This window comes from Camelus ferus, chromosome 5 (genome assembly GCF_009834535.1).
Source record: "Camelus ferus isolate YT-003-E chromosome 5, BCGSAC_Cfer_1.0, whole genome shotgun sequence".
In the NCBI taxonomy this organism is placed as follows: Eukaryota; Metazoa; Chordata; class Mammalia; order Artiodactyla; family Camelidae; genus Camelus; species Camelus ferus.
The window spans coordinates 89,485,879-89,507,672 of record NC_045700.1 but is presented as its reverse complement, the minus strand read 5'-3'; the positions used below and the strand labels follow the sequence as shown (position 1 = coordinate 89,507,672).

General features: G+C 45.5%; 2 protein-coding genes across 5 annotated transcripts in view; both read right to left on the bottom strand.

Moving 5' to 3' along the window:
• The window catches only part of LOC102520119 (nuclear autoantigen Sp-100), a 69,970-nt gene extending 62,874 nt beyond the window's left edge, over positions 1-7,096 (bottom strand). For all 4 annotated transcript variants that reach the window (XM_014558035.2, XM_032480453.1, XM_032480454.1 and 1 more), the window contains exon 1: positions 6,962-7,096. In XM_014558035.2, coding sequence (XP_014413521.2) covers positions 6,962-6,990 — 29 coding nt within the window. In that variant the 5' untranslated portion in view covers positions 6,991-7,096. The remainder of the gene's footprint in view (positions 1-6,961) is intronic.
• A 6,792-nt stretch (positions 7,097-13,888) lies between these two features.
• The window catches only part of LOC102519878 (nuclear body protein SP140-like protein), a 48,111-nt gene continuing 40,205 nt past the window's right edge, over positions 13,889-21,794 (bottom strand). Inside the window, exons 16-22 of the mRNA XM_032479176.1 lie at positions 21,555-21,602; positions 19,137-19,178; positions 16,746-16,861; positions 15,933-16,041; positions 15,580-15,657; positions 15,227-15,370; positions 13,889-14,335 (exon numbers count right to left, since the gene is read on the bottom strand). Coding sequence (XP_032335067.1) covers positions 14,228-14,335; positions 15,227-15,370; positions 15,580-15,657; positions 15,933-16,041; positions 16,746-16,861; positions 19,137-19,178; positions 21,555-21,602 — 645 coding nt within the window. The 3' untranslated portion in view covers positions 13,889-14,227. The remainder of the gene's footprint in view (positions 14,336-15,226; positions 15,371-15,579; positions 15,658-15,932; positions 16,042-16,745; positions 16,862-19,136; positions 19,179-21,554; positions 21,603-21,794) is intronic.

Genomic DNA, 21,794 nt, shown 5'->3' with positions numbered 1-21,794 from the left:
CAAACCTCAGTACATTTAAGAGGATAGAAATTATTTCAAGCATCTTTTCTAACCATAATGGCATGAAACTAGAAATCAACCACAAAGAGAAAAATGAGGAAAAAACAATTACATGGAGTCTAAATAACATGCTACTAGAAAACCAATGGGCTAATGATGAAATCAAAGAGGAAATTAAAAACAAAAAAACGAAAAAAACCTCAAGACAAATGACACTGAGAACAATCACACAAAACCTATAGGATGTAACAAAAGTGGTCCTATGATACAGACATTTCTCAAAAAACAAGAAAAAATCCCAAATAAACATCTAAACATTAGAACATTTCCTCAGACTATATACACACACAGACACACACACACACACAAACTCAGAAGGGCTTAAAGATTTAAATATAAGACATGACACCTTAAAACTAGGAGAAAGCACAGGCAAAACATTCTCTGATATAAATCACAGCAATATTTTCTTAGATCAGTCTCCCAAAGCAAAATAAATAAAAGCAGAAATGAACAAAAGGGACCTATTCAAACTTACAAGGTTTTGTATAGCAAAGGAAACCATAAACAAGATGAAAAGACAGCCTATGAGAGAATATTTGTAAGCAATCCACAAGGGCTTAATTTCCAAAGTATACAAAGAGCTCATACAACTCAATGTCAAAAAAAAAAAAAAAAACAATCAAAAAATGGTCCGAAGTTTATAATCATTAAGCTGAAATGAACTCTCAGTGGTGTTCAGTGATCCTACATCTTGCTGTTCATTTCACTTTTTCCCCACATTTTCCTTCACTGAGTGACTGTTTTACAGCTTCTCTATTCTCAAAGTCTAACCATCCCTTCTCTCCCTCCCTTTCTCCCCTCATAACTGGTAACACAGAAGCAACCAGAAGAGTGTAACTGTGTCCCCCTACCAAGGAATACAACAGCCTACCTACATCCGGTACCCACTGGACTTCCCTCCCATTACAGTGCAGAGAATGCCTTGCTTCAGTCTAAGGGCAACCCGCCCACTTGGGCACTGCTTTTCTATCACCTCTCCTCGACCTAGGCACAATCAGTACAAAACTGCTCCCTCTCACTCCTGTCTCATCAAATTTTCTTCTCTATTGGAATATTCCTATAACCATACAGCTTGGCTCAATATTATCCATTTAAAAAATCTCCCTACACCCCACTCCCCATTCATATTACCTCTCCTATTCTGTTTCTTTTTTGAAATTGTTGTCCATATTCTCTGTCTTCACTTTCTCACCTCTCAATCTGTCTTAAATTTATTCAAGTTTTATCCCTACCAATAATATTCCTGGGTTTATGTCTTCCCAGACCTCCACACTGCCAAATCCAAAGACCAATTCTCAACCCGCCTCTTACTCCAACCCTCAACCTCTTGTTGTTTACTTCTCCCTTATGAAAATGTTTTCTTCATTTGGCTCCTGAGATGCTATGCCTTTGTGGCTTTCCAGCTCCCTCCCTGGCTATTCCCGCTCTTCCTGCACATACGAGACTGCCTCAGGGCCAGTCCTCTTACCTCTTCTACATCTGCACTCCTTTACCATGTAATCTTATTTGCTTCCATGGCTTTGAATGCCAGCCGTGCATGGACAATTGCGAAGTGTGCATCTCTACCCTACATCTCTCCCCTGGACTCTGGATTTTAATTCAGTCATCTCCAATTTAATGACACTGGTAGGCTTTTTACACTTAGCCAGGTAGGACCTGATTGCTGATCTTCTGAGTCACCTCTTGAAACTTGCTCATCCCCTAATTTTTCCACATATAGGATTTAGTAAATACATATAACATTTATTAAATGCTAACCATCATTCCAAGCACTTAACATATATTAACTCATTGAACTCTGACAGCACTTATGAGGTATATGTTTACTATCCCATTTTATAGATGAAGAAACAGAGGTACAGAGATGTTAAGCAATTTCTCCAAGGCCAAATAACTATTGAAGAACAGGCTTTGTACCAGAGTTCAGGACCTTTAATCACTACACAATATTGCCTTCAATTTCTTTGGCCAAAACCTTTGCAGTCTTCTAAGCACCTCTCTTCCTCCATTTTAGCATTTTATCCATTTTCAAATGTCCCTGGCTCTACCATAGAAATATATCCAGTATCCCAACACTTTTCTTTATATCCATTGCACCAATCTGGTCCCAACTACCATCATCTCTTGCCTGGGCTACTGCAGAGAACTTAAAGGGAGAGAGTTGAAAGCTCTGAAAGGGATGGTCATCTGGCTTTGGGATCTGCCATCTTTTTGTCCCCTGAGAGCACTTGTAAATTCTAGACACAGCTAGAAACTGAGAGTCTGGACGTGGCACAGGCAGAAGGCCATGGCTGGAAGACAGAGAAACTAGCAGAACTTTTGATGGTCATTTGAAGTTGGAGTGCAAAGCAAGAGACCTCAGGGAAATTAAAAACTTGATTGGTTTCCTCAAGAACTTTTTTCAGTTCTACAGCTGCATGAAGCAAGAGGCTGAAAATATGACAAAACCTTTGAAAAGCATGCAATCGAGAAAACTTGACTACAGTCTCTCAGTTGAAGGCCCTGGGCATCCTCATCTGGGATCAGTGCAAAACAGAGGGATAGTAAATCTTATCAAAAATGCAAGCTAATCTTGAGTTATCTCATGCCTGATTGTGCAATGTAGTCTGCCTCATTATTTCACTTGCCTAGCAGAGGAAAGGGGAATCACTCTTATGTCAAAGAGAACAATGTTTGGAGGCCCTATGTCTTGCATACACAATGTCTGACATTCAATCAAAAGTTAACAGACATGTCAAAAATTAGCACTATAAGACCAAACCAAGAGAAAAAATGATCATGGAAACAGATGCAGAGATAATCCATAAATTGGACTTAGCACACAAAATCTGTGATTAAAATGGACAAGAAAATGGACAAAATGGTGGACAAAATAGAAAATTGAATAATTCCACCAGAGAATGGGAACCTACAAAAAATAATCAAATGGACTTTTTAGATCGGAAAAATACAAATTTTTAAGTTAAACTCAATGGAAGGATTTAAAAGACAAAATTAGTGAATTGGCTAACTAGAAGACAGATCAATAGAAGATATCCAACGAAAGTACAGACATTTAAAAAATGGAAAAATATGAAAGGAATACATAAGAAACAGTCAAAAGTCTAATATAACCTGTTTCTGAATCCTAAAAAGAAAGAGGAGGAAGCTGGGGGGAGGGCAGAAGAAATAATGGCTAAGGATTTTCCAAAATGGATAAAAGTCATCAATTCACAAATTCAAGCAACTGTGAAAACACTAACAAGATAGATGCAAAACAAAAACAATCAAAAAAAAAAAACCAACCCAAAACAAATGTAGACTCATTACAGTACAAATGCTAACAGAAAAATCTTAGAAGCCATCAGAGAAAAACTTCATGAGCCACAATCAAACGTTAAGCCATAAACTTTGAAAAATGGCAGTTAATCAATCAATCACTCAATTTCTGGTGTGATGGGGCAAGATTCAAAACACCTCAATCTCCCCCAATTCCCACAAGCAATACAGCTTTCTGTTGAAAAAACTTGAGTTGGAAAAGGCATTTAAAAATATTATTAATCCTCAAGGAGATGAAACCATGGTGAGGATTTGCCAGGCAAAAGCAAAAGGGAAGGAGAAACCAGAGAGGTAAGCAGAGCACAGACACAGTTTTGACTTGAGGGCTTTGCTGATCCCAGAGAATCAGGACCTCAGGTTTGACAGCCTTAAGAGGTGGGAGGGACAGAAAAAAAGCCTAGAGTCCGCACAGGGTGGAGAGCCCAGTGGGAGCCCAGATCCTGACCATGACATCTTCATATGAGAATAAAGTGGAGGGAACAGCTCTGGATTTACTTAATTGCATTCCCAGTTAAATCACCTGGGTTCCTCCAGGTTCTCTCAGACACGGGACTTGTGTTAAAGAATTCCTACGCTGGTGTGCCCTGAGACACCTGGATGTAGCAAACAGAAATCCTTTCCAAAGCCTACTGCCTTCACTGCAGTCCCAAATTTACGTATAAATGACTTTTTCCGAATACAATGTTAGCACACAGTCAAAGATAACCAGCTATATAAACAAAATAATCTTTGTGAAGAGAGTGTGGAAAGGAACAATAGTAACTTTATCGTGGAAAAGCCTGGAAAACGCCACTTACACCAAATGATCAAGGTCAACATCCTTGGTGTTAAGTCAGGTTGACGTGTCCCCTGATGTGATGTGAGGAGAAGGGACATTTTCACCTTAACTACAGTCTAATCATGAGAAAGACGTCAAGACGAACCTGAATTGACAGATTCTACAAAATGCCTGATCAGTACTCTTCAAACCGTCAAGGTCATGAAAGGAGAGGAAAGACTGAGAAACTGCCACAGACCAGAAGAAAACAGGTAACAGGATGGCTGGATGCAATGTGGCGTCCTGGACTGAATCCTGGAACAGAATATGGACATTGGTGAAAGTGAAAAAAAAAAAAACAAACCTGGGCTTTAGTTAATGGTGATGTACCATTATTTTCAGTTTTGACAAATATACCACAGTCACGTAAAAGGCTAACACCACAGGAAATGAAATTGGGTGTTTCTATATAATTACGGAAACTTCTGACGATCTTTGCAACTTCTCTGTAAATACAAAATTATTCCCAAACTGAAAGTTTATTTGAAAAGAAGAAACTCTGTGAGTGAGAACTGGCAGAAACAGAAAAAAGGGCCACAAACACCTCATATGTTGAAAGTATCAGATGCCAACTATAAAACTTCTTTAATCTGCATAAGGCTTTTTATCAAAAAAGAAAACGTATAACAAGCATCATCCATATTTGCGCAATGATAAAAGTTTTCCCTTTGGGATAGGAATCAAGATACAGATGGTTACTACATTACTATCTACCATACACAAACTGCTAGCCCACACAGTAAGGTAAGAAAAAGAAGCAGGAAGTATAAAAATTAGATTGGAAGTAACAAAATTGTCATTATGTATACATTATGTAAATATATATATATACACACACACACACACAAAATATATATCTCCATTCAAGTTATTAGAATTTTTTAAAGTTTGCTGAAGTTTCAATGTATTTTTATATCTTCATAACAAGTAGCTAGTTTGAGTTATCTGGATATAATTGCATGAAGATCTTGAGTATCTATGAATAAATCTATCAGAAGGAGCCCAAGACCTCTGGGCAGAAAAGTTTAAATTTTATTAGAAAATATTTTAAAATTAATAATATACATATTCCATATTAATGAGATAGAAGACACAATATTATAAAGATGTCAATTCTCTTCAAATTGAGCTGTAGATTCAATGCAATCCTAAAGAAAATCTGGACAAGCGTTTGACAAACTGATTTGGCGATGGAAAGGGCCAACACACTTTGGAAGAAGAAAAGAATGTGGGAAGGTTTACTCCACCAGTTATCAAGCAAGCTTTCACATGAAGCTGCTGTCATAATGAAAGTGTAGAGATGAAAAAGGAGAGGCTGTCATAGGTCAATGGCAGAGAAGAGAGGGCACAGAAACAGACCCTGCACACATGGCCTCTTGGCTAATGAGAAAGGTGGCTTTGCAGATCAGTAGGGGAATGAATGGTTTAACCGTTTAAAGAATACTCAGAAAAAAATTGGTACGAATGAAAATAGAGGCTTCACACTGTAGATCAGACGGGGAGCAATCTGGTCTCAGATAAGACAGGAAATTTGAAAGAAAAAAAAAAACCCCAAAACTCATTCAGCTTAAAACTGGGGCATGATGGGAGAGCTGCCCAGGTAAGCCTGAGAGATATGGCTTAAAATCATGGCCGGCATGTGAACAAGGAAGCAAAGCAACACTGAAACCAAACTGCAAACAGAAGCAGTCTGGAAGGATAGCTCAGAGAACGAAGAAAACATCCCCGGAACACATAATGTCACATAAAAACCTTAAAAAATAAAGCAAGAGCGTGAAGGTGGGATGATAAAATAAGAAAATGTGGTTTAAAATGGAGTTGGAAGAGCTTCAGAAACAAATTAAGATTCCCTCCCCAAATGAACACAATCAACTATTTTTGAAAAACAAGAAACCAAAAACTACTAAAAATTAAATGCCGTACGGAAAAGTTTGAGACAACCATTGTGAACAGAAAGTAAAAACCTAAAGAGATGAAAATTTAGGGACATAAAAGCTGTGGATCACTATGCTGAACACCAGAAACATGCTGCTGGAGGGTAGGTGGTGAATAGGGAATGCATAATATGTTTCTTCTCCATTAAAAAAATCTAAAAATTTAAAATATTAAGCAGTGTTATTTCTGACCCATCACTAGAGAAAAAGAGGGGATTTCTAGCCTTTTCCTTGTGGAGGAAGAACTGATTCCACAACAGAAAATAAAGGAAAAATGAAACTACTCCGCCTGTGCCAGCCCTTTGCAGTTAGGGGCCTTTCTCTTCCCACCAGGATGGCTGGAGGAGGAGCCCAGGCTCCCAGCCAGAGGCGGGAACAGCGCCAGGGCTGACAGAGGCCCGGCCACAGGACAGGTAGGCGCCCCCACCACCCACGGTTGGAAAGCAAGTCTGAATTTTTTATTTTCTAAACTATGTGAAGGTAGAGCCGACCTTAGCGTGCTCAGGGGTCACGAGGAAATAAATCCTTGCCCCAAAGCCTGATGGAGAGCAGGCGCCTCCCGCAGGCCAGCCGGCTGAGCCGCGGCTGCGAAACACAAGTCACGGCTCATGGGCGCTGCGGCAGCGGGACTCGGCCGGCAGCTGCCCCGCCGCAGTTTAAAACCTGGTTTCCTCCTTGTCTCATTACAGATTCCTGCCCTTCACTTACTGCAGGCGAGAGATCCTGTACATTAGGTGTAAAGTGAAGTGAAATGCAGAGGCCAAAGGACGGCCGCTGAAGCAGCGGCGCGGCCAGAGGGAAAGGCGGGAGCAAGCGGGGACAGACTGACCTGGAGCTGAGCTCCCTGGCACCGGCCATCTTCCCGCCCCAGCCCGGCCTGCGCCTCCGAGCCCTCCGGTCGGCCCAGCCCGGGGCCCGGGAGGCTGCCTGAGCCCTGCGCAGGAAGTCTGCTCTTCGACTGACCCACACAGGGCTCCGCCCAAGCGGCGAAAAGGGAAGTGAAAGTATCTGCCCGCGAGCTGTGCTGTGCAGACGCGGGCTCCCTCCTCCCACAGCTCCGCGGAGCTTCCTGCCCTCCTGACTTGTGGGCCCCGGGATGGAAGACGGGGAGTGACAGCCAGGGCCTGGAGGGCAGGGAGGAGGACTGGGGAGGAGCAGGGCCGGCCTCCAGGGGCCCACTGTTTGTGCAAAGGTAACAGCGACATCTGTGTGACCCCTGCTGTCCTCAGTCTCCTGCCCTCTCTGCGGTTCAGAGTTTAGTACAGGGTCAGGGGTAAAGTCTCTATTTGCCCTGTCCTCTTATGGAGATGGCTGGGGGTAGGGGGAGAGAAAGAAGGTCAAAGCTTCTCTCTGGCCTGTGGGAGGGCCTGAACCCGTCAGAGTTACGTCCCAGCGTATGGACACGGGGCAGGAGAGAGTCCAAATGCTCAGCTTTGTAAGCTGGGGAGAATGTTCGTAGCATTCCTGGAACTCAGCCAGAGGTAAGAGAGAAATCGGCAAGGTCCTGGGGCCAGAGGCTGGAGCCAACTTGGTGACAAGGGTTGACATCTTCTGTGCAATGGTCTGAGGTGCCCTGACAAGGGGGTCACTTCACGACTACAGCCAGGGGTGCTGAGGAGAGACCTGTCAGTCAGACACTGGAATGCTGAGAGGCAAAGGCTTCTCTTCTGATGGAGATAGAGTTTGGAATCAAGATGATCTAGAAATGAGAGAGCAGGTGAGACCAGGTGAGAGGGTAACCCTTGGCCTGGAAGTTCTGTCTGTCCACAGATTTGTTCACTCAGATTCTGACTCAGCATTCCACAAAGGGTGAGGAGTGACCAGATGTCTCATTTGAATCAACATAAAAGCAAATCGCATTTGAAGATATAACGGAGGGTTTCTACCCTCTCTCCACTTCTTTCTTTCTCCCAGAGGAGCGAGCATCACTGTGCTGGGACAGATTCCAGGACACTGATGGGGCCATCTTTACCAGTGGGCAGGGTCTCAGTGGTACCAGATGCTGCACACGTGTGGATCCCTCTCTCCCTCCCCGACTTTAGGGTACAAGGACTAGTAAGCTGAGCCTCTGCTGGGCACCACTGTCCTCTGCTCCCAGGCTCCCTGGGGCACGGAGCTCAGACACGGCTGACACAGACCACGCCTGCCTTTTGTAGTGTCTCTCTTTTCTGTCCCTGGGCAGCGGATGGACCAGGCCACCGCTATGCTAGGAGCTGGCATGTATGTGCCAGCTTTCCTGTGGGTTTGCTTAGGGCCCCAAGATGAACACCTGGAAATAAGAGACCAGCTGGCAGCAGCTGGGTGGGAGCGCACAGGGTGGGCACCCCTGAGCGGGGCTGCTGCTGGCCATAGGGGGAGACCTTCCTGGGGGTCAGAGAAAGCTGGGCATGCGCCACACTCTGCGACAGCAGGGGTGGTTTGTGAAGCATCCTTAGGCCTCTGTGGAGAAGGCAGTTTCTCTGCCCCAGGAAACAACATCAGACCCACTCAGGTTCAGAAAAGGACAGGACCAACTTAAGAAGCAGGTTAAACTCCTAAACACCCTGCTGGAGTGACTGAGAGAGGTTAGGAGGCGCCTGGGGTGTTTTCCGTGTCTGCACAGAGAACTGACAACGGGGACCATTCCTGCTGTTGCGAAAGGATCCCAGCTGCTGGGCCTGGAAACCTGCAGAGCAGGAGAGACCGAGACTGAGGAGGGACCTGGGACAGAGGACCCTGCCAAGACGGCCGGCTTTGAAAGCTTCACCAGGAGCAACTTCCGCTCAGACTTCAGTTGTGGGGCTGAGTCTCCACTGGGAGACCCCTGTGGGGACCAGAGGTTTGTCTCTGAGACAAGACAGTAGGATCTGGGGTCTGAGATTAAAGGGCAGGAGGAAGCTGCAGTCACTTTGACCACTGGGGCCAGAGGAACAAGACCCCCGGCACCTCTGTGGGTGTGGAAGTGGAGAGGGAGCAGGGCACCTGGGAACTGAGTGGGAGCACTCAGGCCTTGCTCAGTGTCCCCTTCCAGGGGCAGCACATCCATCAGCAGGACTCACCTGGACCTCTGCCCCCATCCTGCCTGGGAGACTCTCTGCTTGGGGACAGGGTGGAAGGGGTGAGTCTGCTTCTTGTTGGGTCCCCCTGGGCTGGTCCCGCCAGCAGAGGCCAGGGCTCTGTCAGCTCCCCAATGCCAAGTGCACAGTAACAGGGGCCTGGGGAGTGGGGCGCATTGGTGGGTAGGGGTATATGATTGATTGGGGTTGTCTGAGGCTGTGTGGATAAACCCAACGTTGAGGTTCAGGTTTAGGGCTCTCTTTTGGCCAGCAGCGCTAAGCCTAGTCCAGCTGAAGACAGCTAGCACTTTGATCCCCGTCTGTCTCATCTGTTTGCCTGTCCATTGGTTGCTGAAACTCAAGTGAAGGAGATCTGGGGAGGGTTATACACCGAATTGGGGACTCCTCTCCATGAGTTTCAGTTTCCTGGGATTTTCCCTTCTTTCCCCAAAAGGCTAGTTGCCCTGGGCTTCTTCCCTGGCTCTGCTGACTGGAGAAAAGGTGTGCTTCCTACCGAAGTTCCGGCCATCCTACACAGGACGGGGGCTGCTCTCAGAGTCAAGTGATAACACACAGGAAATATCTTGTTCTGGCTGCTTCCTCTGAGTTTCGACTTCCCTCCACAGGCAGCCTGCTTTTGTTCACTTTCTAGAAGGCTCAGGCAGTTGCTCTTTGAATATTGTCTTCACAGAGATGTCTTCCCATCCAGTTTATACAGAGAGAGCTGGAGAACCCTATCGTCTTCTCCGGATGGCAGGCCCTGCTCTCTCCACCCAGGTGTGGAGGCGTGTGCTGATGCCCTGGGAGCTTCCCTGGGAGGTGCAGGCTGAAGGGTTGTTATCAAGTGGCCCAGGTCCTCAGAAACGTCAGGTCTCCTGCAGCTCCCAAGGACACAGGCATGTCCCCCTAGATAAAACCACAGCCAGATTCCTTTGTAGCCAACAGCCCACATCTGAGTCCAGGTAGTTGGGGAACTGACAAGAGATGAAAGGCTTAGTGGCCACACTTGGCCTTGGCTGTCCAGGAGGATGGGGTAGAAGCTCTCCTTCTAACCTGATGCCCAACTCAGCCTCTATATCCACTGCAGAGGCAAAGGAACCACAATCCACCTGCTCCACCTGGTTCCAGGAATGCTCCTCCAGGCTCTGCAGCCCCTTTGACTGGCCCGGGACACCCCATTCTTCCCCTGAGACATCAGGACCCAGCTCTGGGGTCCCTGGGGTGGGTTCTGTCAGTCAGTTGTGTCTTCCTTGGCTGTCCAGCCTCCTCTGTCCCTTTCTCAAGACACCTGGATTCCTCGGGCTGGGCAGGAGAAGAGGGACTGTGTGCAGGAGAAGAGGGACTGTTGATCAAGGTGCTGGCCCTTGAGGAAGCCAGGTCAGCTGGACTTTCTTTGAGGAGCCGGACTCTCAAGTGAAGTTTGTTAAGGCGTTAAAATGCAGTTGGATAAAATTTGTTTGGTGGCACCTCCTTAACAAGACGGCAGGGATGTTCCTGGTGCTCAGTTCCTGGAGCTGCTTTGCTTCGCGCCTGGTTCTGGGGATATTTGCAGGCTCTGAGTCCAGGCCTCCTGCCCTTTCATGAGCCACTGTGATCCCATCAGTGAAGTCCTTTTCTGTCTAACCTGGATAAAGTTGGTCTCGCTGGCAAGCCCTCATTGATGCAAGGATGTTTGTGTATAAATTGTCTTAATTTACTTACTGTCAACCCTCATAAAGATCCAGTGAACCATTATGTACTATTAGTATCTCCATTTTACAAATGAAACTACTGCATGGGGAGGGTAAGTAACTTGTCCAAGGACACACAGCTGGTACATGAGGAGTGAGTTTCCACCCACATGGGCTCACTGTTGTCTGTGTTTCCTGTACACTAGGCTCCGCTGCTTCTCAGTACAAGTTAGCACTGTTCACAACACCAGAAATAGTCAGGAAGGGCCAACTGCAGTCAAGGCTTGATGAAAGCTGGGAGCTGTGATAGGGATGACGTGGAGCTATATTTACTGACCTGTAACAATGCCCGTTATGTACAACTAAGTGGAAAACACTGATTAGAACAGATTTTATTATTTATATGGTATGACTACTGTCTCTCCATCCTCCACCTTACTCCCACCCCCAAACACACACACATGCATGCACACACACACACACACACACTACAAAGTCTAGAATCATTTTCATCAAATTATCAACCATGATTCTTCTCCGTATCTGCAGAGACCTGCACAGCCTTGTGCTTCTCAGTGGCAGGAGGTGCAAGGTACAAAAGCTTAAGAGTTTTGGAGGGGATAATCTAGTATGTTCCAGACTATTGAACCTCTAAAAACATACCCATATGCATGTCTCTGAATCTTACAGGGTTTCTTTCTCATCCCGCAGTGTGCAGTGTGACTCAACCAGGCTTTCAGAACACTCAATGCATTTTGCTCATCGGGTTCAGTTAACATGCAGTCACTGTGATGGCTAATTTTATGTATCAAATTGACTGGACCCTAGGGTGCCCAGATTATTTCTGGGGAGTCTTTGATGATGTTTCTGGATGACATTAGCATTTAGATAGGTGGGCTCAGCAAAGTAGGTTGCCCTCCCAATGGTAAGTAGACACCGTTCAATCTGTGAATGGCCTGAATAGAACAAAAAGTGAAGGAAGGGAAATTTGCTCCCTGGTTTTTGGGCCTTCAGACTTGGACTGGAATTACACATCACTTTCACTGGGTCTCTAGCTTGCAGATGGCATATCATGGGATTTCTCAGCCTCCATAATCACATAAGCCAATTTCATGTTTTATATATAAACAAATACATATATGCATATGTGTGTGTGTGTGTGTGTGTGTGTGTGTGTGTGTATACACAGACACATACATACACATTCAAGAACTGGGGAAATGACTTGCTGGGTGCCTCCGTGGATTGAGTATACTCACTGTTAGATGGACATTACCTTGCTTTACCTTAGACACTCTAACAGGAGCCATGATGGTGCTTTGTGTCCCAGGTATTAGCATTATCTTAGCTGCTGTATCGACAACTGTTAAAAGACATGTGTGTTTTCCTTTGTCTGGCATATGGTTACTTGAATAAATGGTCATAGGTCCCTTTGGTGAGGAACTCAGGGAATCACTGCATGTACACTTTCTTCTGAGACCTGCCCTCATTGCCCTGAGCAGTTCCAAGATTTGGACCAGATCTGGAAACTGGACAAAGGATCTTGATTTTTTTATTGGGGCAGGTGATTTCAGTCATCTGCTCATCTATTTTTAATCTCTTTTGATGGTGTATATGAGGCAATATCCTCATTGGCTGCCCACCTGTCTTACTGTAAGGACACCGTGTCCTGTTAGCTATCTCCATAGACATCTATGGGCCAGGGCCCTGGCTGTCGTCCTAACCTTGCTGCACATTACAAGTATTACTTCATCTTGCTCTGACAGTTATATGCTGCCACCTGGCTTCTATGACTCTGGAATCCTATCACTTCCATTGGTACTAGGGAATCCAGTTCTGTAAAACATTCCTCCATTCTGCCAACCTACAGAACAGCCCCTGCTAAGCATCTAAAGGATGCTGGTGCCCCTCAGCCATGTGCTGCTTATCACCTTGTTAAGTTACTGTCTCTGAGGCCTCCTGCGGAGCACAGTCACATGGTGGATGGGTTTTCTAGTTGGAGAGTAGAGCCCTGCCAACCTCCCTAGGCTTTTTCACCCCCCTTTTCCACAGTCTGCCCGGCAGGTCTGGCATCTCAGCTTCCACTTCATCTAGGCTGTACCATGGCTTACACCAAGCCTTTAAGAGCCACCCAGAAGCATACTAGAATTGTCCCCTTTGGCTCTTGCCAGGCTAATTAAGCCTCACGGCACAGGAGAGTGTTCCTGTATTGACAGTTTTCCCTTTTCCAGTTTCATATTCCTCTTTCTTTGTCCAGGACCCACCCCGAGATACAATCTCCTGACACCCACTGGTACCTATTAGTCCGTCCTGCAGTTCTATTGAAGTAAATTCTCTCTTCCACTGGCAGGACGACCCAGCACTTTCCCAGTGGGGTCATGCTGGGAGGACTCTGCATAGTCTTCATTCAAGTAAGATTTGGGTGGGGGTAGGTAAGGGTCTGTCTTCCAACAAGGGACAGGGGACTCTTCTGCAGATCCAGCGGGTAGAGGGGAAACTGAAGCTCAGAGTTCTTACTTGCATCTACCTAGAAAACCCAATTCTGATACAGGGGTCACCCCTTCTTTACCAGGGCCCTGACTAGCACGGGAGGCCATACTGAGTTCAGACTTCATTCTTCTCTGAAGTTCTGCCAACCTGAAAGTAGGGCCTATGTCAGGCCTTCCTTACTATCTGCCTTCCAGATGCAGGTGGGAGAGTCTCTTTGCTTTAGGTGGTGATGAATAGATTTAAGCCTGTCATTTCCTCTTTTCAATACATTAGTGGCATCTTTGCAGTAGCCACCAAAATCTACAGTTCTTATGGTTACTATTTCTCCCTTTGTAAATGCCACATGATTTCACTCAGCCCCTGCTGTATCTTTCCCCTTTATCTCATCCAGTTTCCTGCAAGTGAAAGTTTGGCCACAGCACTATTAAAGCCCACTGGGGACTATCAGCATTCCACCTGTCACCACTGGCCAGATTGTGATCCAGCTGCAGAACCCATTCCTAGGGCCTGCTTGACAGGATCGTTATCTTAAGTTGGGTTTTCTAGAAGAAGAGCCTGAGATGAAGTCTCTTGAATAAGCGATTTATTTTGAATTAATTCAGGAGAAAGGGATGAGGGAGCGGGACAGTACTATGGGAAAGGCTAAGCAAGGATGTGGTCACAGCTGCAGACTAGCTCCAGCCTGATCCCATGGGGAGCACAGGAGTGTGAATCATACTGCGGGGTCGGGTTCACCTTGGGGCAGGAACCCGGCCCACAGGCCAAGGAAGTGCAACCTTCAGGTGAAGCTGGCTAGATCTGGCGGAAGGCAGTGCTCTGAGGAGACGGGTGCGGGTGGCAGGGGCTGAGAGATGAGTCATCTGTGCACAAAGGGGATTTCCAGGACGGCAGCAGCACCCACTATACCAATGAACTGTTCTCATTTGTTTGCTGAATAGCAAACACTTCCTTAAAATTCTTCTCAAATTCTGCCTCCAGTCTAAGTCCCATTAGGCCAAAGTCATTGAACTGGAAAAAAATAAAATGAAGAGAAAAGTAGTGAGCCTTAGCATCAGTTTCATTGGGCACCTTGCAACTGAGAATGATCAGGACTCTTGTCTTAAACACCCCAAGTTACAGGAACCAGGCTATGCTTAAAAACTCATGCAGAGAAGAGTAACATGTTTTCTAAACGGAAATGAACAAAATCATTACCACACTTGGGGACTCTTACTTCTTTGATTGGATTATTTATTTTCATGAGAGTTAGAAAAGTAATCTGTGTTCCTTGTAATGATGCAAATAGTACAATGTGTGTAAGTTTGATCTCTGATCTTCCGTTTCCGTTGTTAGTTTACTGTTCCCCTCTGGTGACCACTGTTAACTATATGGTCCCCACATGTGAATGGAATCTGGAGTTTGGGATTTCTGAGAGGTTAGATGAGTGTATGTTGGAGAGAGATAAGAAGCACAGTATGGTGGGGAGGGTATAGCTCAAGTGGTAGAGCGCATACTTAGCATGCACAAAGTCCTGGGTTCAATCCCCAGTACCTCCACTAAAAATAAATAAATAAACCTAATTACCTCCCCCTCAAAAAGAAGCACAGTATGACTTTAAGACTCAAGTCTCCTCTCCCTGGGTTTGGAGCAGGCAGGGCTCCACTGTTCTCAGTGGCACGTGTAGGATGGAATGAGCTCTCAGGGGCCTGGGGTTCTGGTTGCAGGGACACCTCTGACTCACTGTTACTACACCTTGGTGAGCTTCAGTCCTGAACAGAAAAGCTACTGACGTCCAGAACCCTTGCTTTGTAGGCTTGTCATAGGGTGAGGGAAACTGTAAACTTTGCCAGGTACCAGACAATGAGGGCAGGGCCATTCAGCAGACAGAAGATAAAAATGGAAGCAGGTAGAGCCATGTACCTTGTAAGATGCCCTGTGGTTCTGAAAGATGAGGCGCATGTCCTGCACAAACCCCTCCACGCGGGGGTAACCCTGCTCATTCAGTCTCTTTTTTATTTTGTCCAGCCACATGGGTTCCTTTAGATTTCGAGAAGCCCCTGCCATCTGGTGAAAAATAAAATCAATAGGGGACTTTCTGGCAGAATTTGGCGTGTGCCTTATGAGGATTCCCATCAAATTCAGTAGAGACACAACTAAGTAAAGGTAACTGCATGTTCTCACTCCCATGGATTCCAATCTCAAACCCCACAGGTGCCCGTTTCGAGGTCGGATATCACCATGGCAGCCTGTAATCATGGTTTGTTCTTACTTACATAATAATAATACGGAATCTTCGCAAAAAAGGAGCTCTCTGAATGGCAATAGACCTTCAAGAGGAGGAACTCACACTTCTGCAAAAGAAGGCGGCTGTGAGTGAAAAGCAGCTTGGAGACAGTGAGCTCATGTACATGCCCAGGCAGAGGCATGGCTCACAACAGTGTCTGGAAGGTTCCCCAAACATGTGTGGCTCTTGGAAAGAGACATGCAATGACTGCAGACAAGTCCTGGTGTGATTTCAGTGTGAGTGAGGCTTGGCTTACCCTTTGGTTGCCCTTCGTGACCCTGCCCGTTTGACTTACCACGTATGAAGGGAAAGGGGGCGGCTTGGGGTTCTCATCCAACTCACCAACTGATCCTCAGGCCCCATCTGCCTCGCCAGGACCTCAGATTCTGTGTAACACTGCTGGCTCCCTGAGGGCTCCTTCATCCTGCAGAAGGTGCAACTCCACGGGCTCCTGAGGGGTCAGGCATAAGTGAGCGGGGACAGGGCCCCTAGAAACAGCCACCACTCCTATGTCTGCCTCTGTCTGCCTTTCAGGAATGTTGATGGACACGGTTAGGGGAGAATGGGGGCACCCCCAGGGTCTCCAAGGCCCCCTCATGGGGTCTGAGCCAATGACTATCCCATCAAAGGAGCCACGGTGGGTCAGTGTGAGGAGGTGGAGCCCAGGTGAGAGGTGGGCTCCCCTATCTCTGTCTGAGCTGCTGGGAGCACAAGGAATCCTGCCAGCCAGGCCTGAGTGTTGAAATTGGGCCTTAACCTCTGGGGCCCTCGGGCTTCCCTCAGCCCATTAGGAAAGTGGCAAAATGAGGGAACCAGGCCATGTTTCCTGCCTTCTCTGACTGAGTATGGAACGCAAATAACTGGCCCTTCCACCCTGGCCAACGGGAGTCCGTGCCGGGAAACTTCCAGGGAAGGACAGTAGCAGTATGTGGGCAAAGGACCTGGCTACCAGCCCCAGCATCCCACAGGAGGGCAGAGGACGCCGACCTGCTGCTGCCAGCACCTTTAGACAGCTCTCTGGATCACACTGCTGGACTCTGCACCTATGGCCCTGCTCTTTCCCCATCCAGACAGAGTGAAAAGCTCTGTAGGGAGAGCGTGTACAGCAGGAGGAAGGGTCCCTCGTGAGAAGGGAGGAGGCTACATCTCACGAACCTCTCAGTTTCCACAGGTGGGATGTGGCAGTGCTCATGGAAAGATCTCGAACAAGTATCACAGCAAAACAGCTCTCCTCCATCCCGGCACATCTCACACAAATCTGAGTTTCCTGGCTGGAAGGTAAAACAGCATCTGTATCCTCAGTGAGACCCCAGAAGGCCAGCACTGTGAGAATCTAGAACTCACTGCCCTTGTGTGAGTCTGCGTAGACACTTAATGTGCTTTTCACTGAGATATTAAAAAACAGTGTGGAGTAGAGATTTCAGAAGAAGAAATTGTGGTCTGCAGTGAAGTTCAGGAGGAGGAGCCTGTGAGTCAGACCAGAAAAGCTTTCCGTAACAAACTTGAGATTCTAACACAGAAAGATTAGCAACAAAACTGGAAGATACTGTTATACAAGTCTGAATAACTTTATTACCTTGCAGATAAGACAAGTTCCTGAAATAAAGTGTTCAATGAATTTGCCTACACCACAATGACGAAATTGACTTTTGGAAGGGTGACATATTGAGAAGTTAATAATAAAGATGGATTAAACTTTTTAGTGTGGGAAGTAATAAAAGATTATTTTAACAGTTATTTTGAGTCTTGTTCTGGGCTTTTGGGTGAAACTTCTTGTGTTGGGTGAATTGGAATTCTGGCCATTTCTTTTGTATTTGAAAATGGCCCTCTATGAGGAAGTGCCATTCCCAAGAACCATCTTGCCAAGTGCTCCCATTCAATGTTCTGGGGGATCCCCAAGAACACCCCCAAGTGGGGACTGAGACAGCTCTGGCATAGAATCCCGGGGCCATGTCTTCTCATCAGTGCAGTTACACACAGACCACCATCACAGCTCTCCAGAAAGTGACGACCCCTCTCCCAAAAGAACAAGGGATAACAAATATAACTAGTGTAAGAACCTCACATTTGTACACCTTTTAGCAGATCTACCTGGCTCTTTGTTTCTTGGCCCAGGTACGCATTAGACCCTTTAGGGCAGAGTATATAAAACACTAATGTCTTGGTCCCAGTGCCAGAGATTCTGAATCAACTTACCCGGGTAGGGGAGAGCTGTTGGTATTTATCTTTAACCCATAGAATGGGAATTTTGTCTATCAGAATCATCTAGGGACTTTTAAACAATCCTAATGTCCAAGTCATTGCCTAGGCTGATTGAATCAAAATTTCCTCTAGTGTGGGATCCAGGCGATGCTATTTTCTGAAGGTCTTAGTTGCAGCCTAAGTTGAGACTTAGCCTGAGCAAAGTTTGTTATTAAGGAATGGGGATATTATAGGTCAATGTTGAAATGGCCTGTAATATCAGTCCCAGGAAAGTTTATTAACAACAATGAGGGTACTCTTGCTGGAACAGTTGCCTTCTCCTCCCCACTGTGAGACCTGACTGTGTCTATATCCACCCCAAAAAAAGCCACACAAACACTGGACTTCAGCACTGTTTAGATGATTGCAGACTCCCTCAGTTGACCAATGGTCAAAAACAGTGTGGATAAGATCTTACTGGGGGGTTGTTTTGGACATAAAGTACATGAAAAACTATGTGGCTATTCTTCCTCTGTTGGAAGTCATGTATCAGTGTTACTGCATAATATCCCACATGAGCGCTCCCCACTGGAGTTGTTCAAAGGTAACTCTGCTTAAAATGTCCATGATGTTGCAATAAAAGGAATCAAAACATGATTTGTCTTAGAGAGTGGAGTCATCATTATTTTGTCAGAACTTAAAGCAGTCAGCCATTTGATACCAATGTGAGCAAAAAATGTCCTGTGATTTGCTATGTGGTGGTGGTTTCAGTCCTGACCACCTCAGCACCCTGAGGGCTCCCTCAAGGTTGGATACAGAGCTTCTGTAAAGAACCCACTAACCCTGAGTGCATTTCTCTGCAGGACACATAACAGGGTCCACACCTTGAACTTACCTGACTTGGTCCTCTGGCTGATGCTTAAAATCATCTAGGTCTGCCTGCACCTTGGAGTGGATATATGGGATTTTCCTTTTCTTCCCTATTGTCTTCTTTAAAGTGCTGCCATCCCCTCAGATTTGCTCCTTATCCCTCATCTGCAGGCCAGCTGTGCCTGTCACCTCTTCACACCCTGGCTCCAGAGGCCCCAGCGGTCTCAAGCTTTGCCTCCCATACTCACTTCCAAGGGGAAATGAGGAAATAGCAAGTTTCCACTGAGCAAATGGAAAGGATGTTTTCAGTCTGAGACACCCAACCTGAGAACCATGTACCTGATGTGAGTGATGCAGCTGCAGTTTCCCTGCTCATCACACACAGCGACATGTCCCACCTGAGAGTAAGTGTGACAATGTGACAGTGACACAGAGAGCACGCTGAGGGAAAGGGCCAGCATTATTCTGGGGTTACAGGTGGGAGTTAGTACTTACACAAGGGTCAACTAAGGTAGTGTCCTGAGACTTCAGTATTGTCTGCAGAAAAGAGAGAAACATTAGATGACAATATGAAATGCGATGTTTGCATTCATCACTTATTTAAACAGCAATCTGTTGAGGTATTCAAGCCACAGTCTACCCATTACTTCATACCTGTTTTTATGGACACATATCTACTTAGAGAATAAGAAAGGCAAAGTACCACTGTTTGGCCCAATGCAAGTTCCATTTTCTGGCTCTCAGATCCAAGGTGGGGTTTTGTGAAGCCATGCAGTGAATTTGGCCCAGGTTTCCACAGATGGTGTTGGAGAAACTCTGCTGGTTCTCTTACTTTGAGAGGCCCTTAAGCGTTTTCTCTATATTCAAAAATGTCACCCCACCTGTAGGACCTGCAGTGAGAGTATCAGGCCGAGGACTCATCCCCAGCAGCGCCCAGGGCCCAGAGTCCTGGAAGCCATGCAAGTGTGCCAGAGAAGAACGCCACCACCTGTCACATGTCCCCTAGTGCACAGCCCCTCCCTCCAAATCCCAAGAAGTCAGCTAGCTGACTCTTTAGAGGTAACTATCACCCACTAGCCTTCTATTGTTTTTACATACTCAATAGAATGACCTGGCCTCCTTCCCTCCTGAGGTGCAGGCAGCATCAGCTTTTATCTCCAGCCCAGGGCAGAGTGGTCACGGAAAAGTGTGATTCATTGTACAATGACCTGGGAGGTGGTCATGTCACGGTCCCACCTTTTTGCATTGCCTAAAATTCCTCACCCCTTAAATTCCCCATTTATTATTCTTCCATGTTAGACAATGAAGTTGAAACAATTCTTGAGATCAATGGCCATTGGGCATTTCTTATGCACTCATTAATATGCTGAATGAGTGAGTAAATGAGTATTGTTTCATTTAGGAAAAGGGATAACTTGGTATCTCTTAAGCAAATATTAGCCTGCAATAAAATATTGTTCTAGAGAAGTACACTGGATTATTTCACAACACAGCAGATGTCATCAAAAAGTGTTAGTGATCTTTGTCAGGAGCCGGGAAGCTATTATGTGGTGCTGAGAGTGACGCTGAAGTTTCCAGAAGCCAAGGGGCAAAAGAGGTTCTGAGAGGCACAGAACCCACAGAGGTACTAATGGGTCTTGAGATCTGCCACTTTGGGGAGCTTCTGTTCTTGCTCATGGGGAGACAGAAAATACAGAGGCAACTGCAGGTTGCTCCTGAGAAGTGCTGCCCCCATGAATAAGAGCAGATTCAGCTGGTAGGAAGTTGCCTGCTAACTTGGATAATTTAACTGAGTAACTCTTGGCACCTGGGGAATGGTACAGATGCTCGTCTTTAACATACTCACTATGGTCAAATAATAGTTTTCCTTTAGGAAATCCAGTGGGTGAAATGTTCCAAGGACTGAGAGTTCAAACTATCCAGAATATCAGATAATGTAAAGGCCTGGATTTCACATTCCCAGTGAAACATGAAGTCCCATTGGCCAGCTAAAGTCTGTGAATGCCTTGAATGGCCATTTCTACCTGAAGTGTGTAAGAATGGCATTTCTCACCTCCTTCTTCTCATGTTCTCATTCATACTCAATCTGGAAAAACCATCATCTTGTCCAAAATCTACATTGCACCTTACATATTTGTTTGTTACCTTCATAAAGAAGGAATTGTTTTCATAAATAGAAGGGAGGTCAGCACAGCCCCTTCTGGTGGAGCCAAAGGAGCGGTATCTGACAAACAATTTTCCAGGTCAGCCCCTCCTATACAATATATCCCTCTCCAAAGAGAGCTTCCTCCCCAACAGCACCATCCTCATGACAGGCAAATAATATCCCCCTGAAAAAGGATTCTGTATGTCTGTGTTTACATTTTATTGGAAGGTAGAAGGGGATGCAAAGGATCAGAAAAGAGATAAGCTTTTTGTTGCCCATCTCATGAAATGATATATGGACCATGATAGAGTATCTTAGACTGGGATCATTGGAATGACTGTGAAAACTTTTGCTCCTTCAGGTTTCATTAAAGTTAGAAAACAGTAACATCAATTTTTAAAAATCTGGGTTTGAGTTGAAGATGACTATATCACTTTATTATGATATATTTTCATGTATTCCAGAATTATGTTTGCTTTTACGTCGACACCCTTACATCTGCATCTATAGCTAAAGCACATTCATGAAGACTATTTTGATGGCTCCTTATCTTCTCCATCTCAAATGATTTACCATTCAAGGAAGATCATACATACAAGGTAGTAACACTGAAGGCACATGCCAAAAATTTTTAAGAGGTAGAAGTGGGGTGTTAGAGAATATTTAATAATAATTAATCAATTAAGAAACAACAAAATGATACACTGTATAATCACTGTAAAATCAGTTATGTAATAAGAACTTGTAGAAAGTTATATAGTGATCACCTTTTTTTTTCTCCAATGTATCCTTGGAGGATTATAGAGACATTTTTTCTGAAAGGTAAAAAGATCCAAGCATATGGTTAGCCTGTGAGTCTGGCATTTCCAACCTCCTCCCAAATATTTCTACCTGAAAGTCTCACTGTCAGCACAAAACCAAGGTGTCTCAATGAGAAACATCTCCGTTTCCTCATCTGTACTTCTAGAATTCAATCAATGGTAACTGAAAAATCATCTTTAGGATTT